This window comes from Carassius carassius, chromosome 29 (assembly GCF_963082965.1).
Source record: "Carassius carassius chromosome 29, fCarCar2.1, whole genome shotgun sequence".
In the NCBI taxonomy this organism is placed as follows: Eukaryota; Metazoa; Chordata; class Actinopteri; order Cypriniformes; family Cyprinidae; genus Carassius; species Carassius carassius.
The window spans coordinates 24,941,273-24,950,244 of record NC_081783.1 but is presented as its reverse complement, the minus strand read 5'-3'; the positions used below and the strand labels follow the sequence as shown (position 1 = coordinate 24,950,244).

The 8,972-nt window shown below is 37.6% G+C and overlaps 1 protein-coding gene across 2 annotated transcripts; it reads right to left on the bottom strand.

Moving 5' to 3' along the window:
* Nucleotides 1–1,442: 1,442 nt before the first annotated feature.
* LOC132109955 (SLIT and NTRK-like protein 4) lies at nucleotides 1,443–7,015 on the bottom strand. Of its 2 annotated transcripts, XM_059516446.1 has the most exons (3): nucleotides 6,297–7,015; nucleotides 3,411–5,714; nucleotides 1,443–2,842 (listed from the first exon to the last, which is right to left on the bottom strand). In XM_059516446.1, exons 1-3 carry the CDS (start codon nucleotides 6,363–6,365, stop codon nucleotides 2,834–2,836), a joined length of 2,382 nt encoding a protein of 793 aa, XP_059372429.1. In that variant the 5' UTR covers nucleotides 6,366–7,015; the 3' UTR covers nucleotides 1,443–2,833. The 2 variants fall into 2 exon arrangements, with proteins under 2 accessions (XP_059372429.1, XP_059372428.1); XM_059516445.1 differs by having other exon boundaries at nucleotides 1,443–5,714.
* Nucleotides 7,016–8,972: the final 1,957 nt, after the last annotated feature.

Genomic DNA, 8,972 nt, shown 5'->3' with positions numbered 1-8,972 from the left:
TGGCCTTTCTAAAAGGAGCTTTACTGTAAACCATCCATCTTGAAATGTCAAAGTGCACTCACAGTTTTATACTTAAAACTGCATTTTAAATGCCACAGTCTAACAGAGGTATAATATTTTCCTTAAAGTCACAGTACACTAAAATTCAAACAAGAGAGCATCTTAAAAAACAAAGCCAACTTGATGGTGTGTGTGTGTGTGTGTGTTTGTGTTTGTTGTGCGGGGGGTTTGGTTGGGTACTTTAGCAATCAAGGAATTTAAGCACTTCAATAATCTTAGGTTCTTTATCTACAAAATGTAGTAAATAATAAAAAAAAAACTTATATAGAGAATATTTGGGGCAATTGTAATGCATTTTTCCCCATTTTCTTGGTAACTGACAAATTGCAAATTAATATTTTGGTGTAAGAAAAAATGTGTATGCATTAAAGATACATGGTCTGTTAATAGACTGATATTAAAAAGACTTGATGAGTGGTTGGGTTACAACTACAAAAAAAAAAAAAAAAAAAAACAACAACAGTTTCACTATATACAAATATAGATAGATAGATAGATAGATAGATAGATAGATAGATAGATAGATAGATAGATAGATAGATACCAATTCGTTTAGCTGTAACATTTAATAGTTTGGGTTAAATACAGTACTTTTGTATTGAAAAATCTGCTGAAAAAGATTTGTCTAGATGAGAACAAGAAATAGATAAAATAGATTGTAAAGACCCATTCTTTCAATTTATAAATATAAACATGGTTGTTAAGAAAATATGAGCTGGCATCAGTTATTGCAGGCCACTAATATCATATATATATATATATATATATATATATATATATATATCGTAACTATAAGAAATATCCCAAACCACATATCATGATGAAATACTTTATCAACTTGTATGTAAAAAAAAAAAAAAAAAAAAAAACACTCTAAATTGCTCTCAAAGTGCTGCTCATATACTAGTCAATGCAGACAGGATCCAAAATATAATTCATTATTGTGAAGAAAAGAAAAACCAAATCACACGTTTGCACAAGTAGTAGTTTCTACTTTAACATTTGCACATATCGTCTTAACATGCCAAACTGATTAGACATGCGGTGCCTCACACATGATGTTTTAGATTAAGTACATATGAGAAGGACCATCAAGAGCCTCTCTAAAGCATGATCCTGTTATCATCAATTTTTTTTTTTTTTTTGCTAACATTTCTCTCTCACAACACACATCATCAGCAGCACGCGATTCAACTAACATTTATGGTTCTCTTATCTTTTGTCTTTTCAAGCGACCTTCTGCATCTTAGATGAATCTCTTTTTGAAAACTAGAGGAGGTAAGACCTTTGGAAACCTGATCCCTACTGTATACCAAGGAGAAAGAGTGAGTGTTTAACAGCATTACTAGATTAAAAATCTACAAAACACTTAATTTCCCAAATTTTCTGTAAGAGCATTCAGGGCCTTTTATTTGAGAAGCAACTTTAACGATCAACAAAACATTATAACACTTCTGTAAATAGAAAAAAAAGCAGAAAGAAAGAAAAGACAGAGCAAATTATATTGGCTTTTAATACCTTGACCTCAACAGGATTGCACAATGAAATTAATAACCAATATACAGATTTGTCATGACTGATATAAAATTGTATTTATTTTTATCTCTCATGGTACATTCTATTTTAAACAATCGTTAACTTAATATTTTAAGTAAAGACTGAATGAAATTAAGCCTTTTCTTTAAAAGAAAAAAGCTTTCTCTTTCTGTAGTATTAATTTGAACAAAAAACAAAACAAAGATTTCAAGCTAATATGATTGAGCATAATAATATTGCACATGAAAAGTGATATGATTCTGACCAAATCGGTAGCCTTTTCATAAGGCAAATTAAGTCATAAAGAACACAATTCTCTCCAGGAGTCCAGTAAATTACAGCCAATTAGAACTTCATTCCCACAATGTGTTTGTACTATCCAGAATCATATCACGTTAATGCACACTTATTTGGTTGCATATTGTTAATAAGAAACCTTTTACAAGTTGCTCTGGGATATAAGAATAAGCAAACGGTTAGACGCGATACACTAGGAGGCCTCACCTCGTGCAACGTGACAGTGAAAATGACATCACCGTCATCTGTATGCCTCTGTTGGTCAGCCACCAGCGGAATTCAGAATGTAACTCAGGTCAGAAAAGAATTTTAGATTCAGAGCTTGCCTGTATCACTAGAGCATTCAAAATGTCCCTTGAAATTGTTAAATAGTACCAATAGTCTTTAAATAATTCTGCATAGAAAAATAAATTAAATATGAAGTTAAACTACGAATTGACAGGTGACAGTGGTCATCAATGTTTTTTTTTTTTTTTTTTTCGTTTTTTTTTTTTTTTCGTTTTTTTCTTGAATCCACTATATTTTTTTCTTGATGAGACTGCTGAATTTAATTGTCAACTGTTGTAATTTACACAACTCCCCCACAAATACAAATAATGTTGACTTACAAAATAAATCCATATACGCTTACATGGCAAGCAGCTGTTTAGTTTCTCTTGAGTTCATGAATGTCCTGTCATGTGCCATAACCAAACACTTCAAGAAGAATCACATTTCAGTAGAACGATATCAAATGGCTCTTTACAGATAATTTGAATAATCCAAAATGTACGGAGGTTGGCTGCCAGTACCTTCAGATATAATAAAATCCAAGAGTTTCAAGTCCCCAAAAGTGTCAAAATATAATCCAAGAGAGGGGAGTCTGGGGTATTCCACCACTTTCAAGCATGTGTCAACTTCCATTTCTTCCACTCCATTTGTTTTTGTCATCCCAAGATGCCTAAAAATACTTCCAACCAAACACAATGAAGAAGGGTCAATATGAAGTACACTCAACACTGTTTCATGTCCCAATCATTTGGTAAAATCACAGTTCAGTGGAATTTGATGGAATTCATATCAATAGCAGCAAACTACGACTGTTTTTTTTAAAAATTCTTTTCATTTTATTTTTTTTATTTTTTAAGGATACTGACTGATGTGATTCTTAACTCTTAATGGCATCACAAACATAAAAAAAAAATTAAAAAATGTAATTTTAACATAGCCACCGAATCTAAGGGAGTTACGTGTTGTGCAATGAAACGTGTCCAGTATTCCATTGGTCAGATTTAAGATTTGTCTTAAGGCACTTTTGTCATAACGGGGGAGGTGAAGATCATGTTCTAGAATTTACTGAGGGCTGTCTGTTCCTCTAATACTTGAAGGTAGTCTGGGGTTCCCAGTTTTGCCTTTAGTTCATAATAATCACTTTTACGCTGCTCAATCACTATCTTACTGTGGTTGCCCCCTATCAATGATTTTTTCATTTTTTTGTCATGTGGTTTCTCGGGGTAACGGATCTCAAAGCCACTCACCCCTATACTGTTGAAATCCTTTTTGCTGTCCAAGTAGTTGTGGAGGAACATGCTGTCTCGTCGCGGTAAGAACTCGTCCAGCTCGTCAATGGTGCTTAATCTATTCCTGGGGTCCAGGGGCAGAGAGTCCTTGTCTTTGTCTGCGCTATTGCGCAACATCATTTTCTGTCTCTCAGAGTCTAAAAATTTGAAACCCGGCTCTGAGTCTCTAATTCCACATGTGTGAGCTTTCCCCATGTGCTCGATGGTCTGCGGGATGAAGGTCTCTCCACCCAGGTCATCCTTCTTGTTAGATTTATGATTGTGCCTCCGGATCTGGAGAGGCATGGAGCTGCACTCCTGGTTGCCGAGTCCCTCCTGTCTTCCCGCTGGCTTTTTGTTCCGTTTCAACACAAAGACCAGCAGGCAGAAGGCCACAAAGACAGTGAGGATCAGAACTACCAGTATGCTCAATATCATAATAGACAAGGGCACAGGACCGCTGGGAGGTGCCTTGCCAACTCCGGCAGGTGACAGCGATGTGAGGACAGGGGTGGCGCTGGTCAGGATGAAAGGAGGCCTGGCTATGAGCTTTGGGCACATGATCTCATTTTTCAGCTCCCTCAGCTCAATGTTGGAGAATTGCAATGGAGACACACACTTGACCCCTTTGGCAGCGACCCCTTCATTCAGCTTCTCGAGCCAGAGTTTCAAAGCCACTAAATCGCAGGAGCATTCCCAAGGGTTGCCATCCAGGTCTATCTGAGTGAGAGATTTGAGCTGGTCTAGGACGCCACTCACAGGCAGAGTCATGAAGTGGTTGTTCTTTAGATTAAGTCTGGCGAGAGAAACACCAGCAAAGATGTATGCAGGCAGGCTTCTGAGCACATTGTTATTCAGGTACAAGAGCTGCAAATTTGGCATGGAGTCAAATGTCCCAGCTAACACCTCCTTTATGGCATTGTACTCCAAATAGAGATACTGGAGGTTACTTAGACCAAGAAACATTTCAGGGTGCAGCTGCTCCAGCTGATTTCCATTTAGGTACAGCCTACGGAGATTGGTAAGATTTGCAAACACACCTTTTTGGACGGTGGATATTTGATTGCTGCCCAAATGTAATAAATCTAAACCCTCAAACCCTTGGAAGTCGGTGGAACTGATATCTCGGATGTAATTACCACTAAGGTGCAATTTCTTGGCATTTGGCGGTTTAAGTACAAGATCTGCCAGACTCTGAATGTTTCTTTCTTGACAGCTGACACTAATGCCAAAGTCAGAAGGCTGAGCTTTGCATGTGCAGGGCTGGGGGCAGGAGAGGGGAGGGATTCTAGTTCCAGCGACAATCCCATTTACATGCATTTTAGAGGGATTGATCGGTTTGGGTGGTTTGGTCACTAAAGTTGCTATGGTTGAAGGTGCCACATTGGACATGGTTAGCCCACCCTCGGGCTGGGAGGGGGGCATGCGCACATCAAAGTCACTGCCTGTGCCCATGGGGCACAGCTCCTGCTTATTAGTCTCCTTCAAAAGTCGGCCATACAGGTCACTAGGGGTCTCGCAAATAGCCTCTCCAATGAAAATGTTATAGGGCATATTCTCCAACCAGGCTTTCAAAGGTAACAAATCACAAGTGCAATTCCAAGGATTGTCATCCAATTGCAATTCCACTATCCGCCCAATGTGCTCCAGAACTCCGAGATAAGGAAGCTTCTGTATCCTATTCCCTCTTATGTCCAAGTGAGTAAGGGATGCGAATCGGAAAATGTTCTCAGGTAGGCTTTGAATCAGATTGTCATTTAAAATGAGAACCTTCAGTTTGTGTAATTTGTTGAAGGCTCCTTTCTCAATAAACTTGATTAAATTGTAGTCAGCCTGGAGGTATTCCAAGTTCTCGATCCCTCGGAAAGTGTCGGCACGGAGCTCTTTTAACTCATTGTTATTTAAGTGCAACTGTTTCAATGCACTAAGCCCCACAAAGGCCCCTCCCTCAATGTTCTGGAGTTTGTTGTTCCCCAGCTGAAGTGAGACTGCGTGGGTGAAATTCACAAAAGAGTTGGGGTAAAGGATGTACAAAAGGTTGTTTTGGAAATTTAAATGGTAGAGGCTGGACACTGGTGGCTGCAGCTGTGTAGGTCTGTACACAGTTATTTTCTCACAGTTCACATAGAGGACGTTCTCGATGGACATGCAGGAGCAAGCACTGCAGGTCTCAGCTCTGAGGTCCGAATCCGAGTCACAAAATGAACCCGATATGGAAAAGGCCAACAGAACAAGCAGCAGCATTTTGCCTTTTATAAATCCCCCAGTAAACCATTTAGTAACCTTAGAGGGGGGAAAAACAAACAAACAATCAAAACACATGCCTGTTTCCCATTGAGTCACACAGCTGATGCCAAGATCTTACAGCAGGGGTGTTTAAAAAGCCCTCTGTGCACACAAAGAACTTGGAAAAACCTGTTATGTGCCTCTTGGATCCAAACATAATATCTGAGCCTACAATGAAAATGAATCAATCTGTATCTACAAGCACCACAACTAAAAAAATAAATTTATATATATACATATATATATATATATATATATATATATATATATATATATATATATATATATATATATATATACATATATATATATATACTTGGAAAAACCTATATATAATTTTAATACATTGACGTAGTGTGACTAACACCGCAATGAATGTATGCATCAGCGTATTTCTTGTGTTTCAGTGATTTGAAAAGGGGGAGAAAGTCTCTTTCAATCGCACACAGAAGACAGTATTATCATCTTCACAAAAACGTAATTTAAAATAGGTACTGTACAAATAGATAATGCCCTTTTGATTACCAAGCTTTGCCGACAAACACTGAATGTATAAAAATATAAGAATTCAACACTCACCGGCAATGTTAATATCTCTTCCTTTTCAGATAAGACAGGACATAGGGAGCGCCAAGAGAGGATTCCCATTCAGTCAGGTTCAGATTTCAGCCTCAGCCTCTCTCGTCAGGCTCCACTTGTACAAAACATATATTGTGTCATAAAATCCCGAGGTTACTGAGCTCTTTAGAGGCATCTCAAACACGGCGCTGCGTATTTGCGCTGAAAAAATGAATTCGTATCGAAACCAAAATGAAAATGTTGAAATAGCAAGTGGTGAATTTGGATGCAAAACAAGTCCATCATTCTTCCGTTGAAAGATCTGAGCATCAGTTTAGACGCAGTTTGAACGGACAGTTCGCTCAACAGTTCTGAGAAAAAAATAAAATAAAAAATAAAACACTGATACAGATCTTAATAAATTAATCGCAACAATCGATCGCGCGTCGCGGCTCAACACGATTACTGAAAATCGGAAATCGACTCCAGCTGATTCCTGTCGTTTCTTGGGATTATGCAAGTTGCGAGATAAGAGGAAAAGAAACTACGTGCTCTGATGTCTAATAATTCAGCTGAGTAAAATACGCTCGAAAAGAGATGCCACCTTACACCACATCGTCAAAATAAGTATTGTTGGTGCAGTCCTCGTCCGAATAATGAGACCAGTCTTATAAACCAACTATTCCACCTCGTCTTTTTCTAAGTATGTTGGTTTTGTTGCTGCATTGAGCTTCCCACACGGTGAAGCGGGAGGAGAGAAAATGCAGAGATGCAGAGAGAGAGAGAGAGAGAGAGAGAGAGAGAGAGAGAGAGAGAGAAGCGAGCAAAGGGGCGGTGGGTTAACAGGGCGAAAATATTAAGGAACACAATTCAACTTCAGATACCCCTTAAACACTCACTAGTGAACATTATAATGCGCTCTGCTAGCTATCTTTCGTTGAGGGATCGCTGGAAATGGTGACGCGTAATCTTTAGTTGGATCCCGGCCAGTTCGTGCGCGCGTAACAGATTTCCTTACAGCAGCGCTCGAGGATTTAGAGCGTATTTTTAGAATTTTATTTTATTAATTTATTCTTTATATTACAATATTTATATTAACCCCGCGCGCGTGCGTGCGTGCGTGTGCTTGTTATATAGATAGAGAGAATGAGAGAAGGGAGGGCGATTGACAGGTCGAAATATTGAAGAACCATTTAACTTCAAATATCTCTGAAACACTCAATAGTGAGCATTATAAAGCTCTCTTTCTCATGCGTCTGTCGTTAAGGGATCTCTGGAAATGGCGACGCGTAATCTTTAGTTGGATCAAGGCCAGTTTGTACGCGCCTGGTTGCCTGGCAGCAGCAGGATGATTTAACGCGTGGGATTCTTTATTCTTTTTATTTTACTATTTTAATATTGTGTGGCACCGCAGTCGGAAACTACGGCAAAGTCACTCACATTAGTTTGAGCTGTTGCACGCACAGCAATAAATCTTTATAGTTTGACAGTTCGCCAGGGATGGTGATTCATTCTTGATAGACAACAGGTGCGCCGTTTTATCGACTTCTTATGCCTTTCCAATAACCTGAACATTGATTTGTGCTCATGCATGTGTTTAACTGAATGTATGCCGTGCATGCTCTGCAATTGGAAGCAGTTATGATTAAACCTTGAGATTATGAAGATGTAACAGGAACATAGCCGAGTTAGAGGACATAAGTGTTTGGATTTCCGTGTCTGTCGTGTACTGTATGGATCAGCAGTGGGTTAATGTTGAACCAAGAAAAAAAATAAAAATAATAAAAAAATAAATAAAAATGAAATAAGATCAAGCACGGCGCCCTCGTCTGGCAGAAATAAATGAGATTTAGGACATAAAATGGATTAAACTCCAAGCTTTTTTTTATATGTATAGATTTGCGTTATATTTAGTTCATGGTGCATATGATCTGATATGGGGGAGATGGTAAACGGTGAGGTTGTCACATTGTCTGTATCAGAAACTGATTTCAGTCAAAAATCCTTATTTCTCTCTCTCTCTCTCTCTCTCTCTCTCTCTCTCTCTCTCTCTCTCTCTCTCTCTCTCGATCTATTGTTTTGGAGAACAATTATAAAAATATATCAGATCAACTAAAAGTTCAATATCATACTGTGTGTTGAGTATATGTGAGCACTCTAATGATTAACTTAATGATGTAACAAAATAATTTAACTAAAAGAAGAACAAGCATATTTCTAATAAATATCAGTTCTAGGAAATTGTTTTATACCTTTCAATTTTATTTTTAAATTATAAATTAAAGTTTCTGATATCCGGGAAAAAATAAAAATAAAACAGACTGTTATTTCCTATGTACTGTACTCTTTTTTTTTTCTTTTTCTTTTTTATGTTTACATGTTCTAAAAATCCATTATATATATACATATTTGTATAGACATTACTCTATGTGTCTATAAAGACAAATACATTATTAAATTGTGATAACTAGCTCTGAACAAAATTTGTTGGATCAATGTGAACGAACAATTAGATATTTATCAAGCCTTTAACTACAGTATAACAGTGATGGTTTGCACCTTCTAGTTTGGAAAATTATTGAAGCTTATTGCTTAAGAGAGCCAGAAATCACAAGAAATTCCCACCTCTTTCACTTATTTATAAGCTGGGCAGCATGGTCGCAGTTGTTCATATTTTGTAAATTTCTTTTTATACCA

Bases quoted from the DNA above. Each gene is read 5' to 3' on its own strand.
- LOC132109955 (XM_059516445.1), bottom strand. From the start codon at position 6,365: ATGGGAATCCTCTCTTGGCGCTCCCTATGTCCTGTCTTATCTGAAAAG. The intron at 5,715-6,296 runs GTGAGTGTTGAA...CCCCCCTCTAAG, and splicing joins AAGAGATATTAACATTGCCG to GTTACTAAATGGTTTACTGG.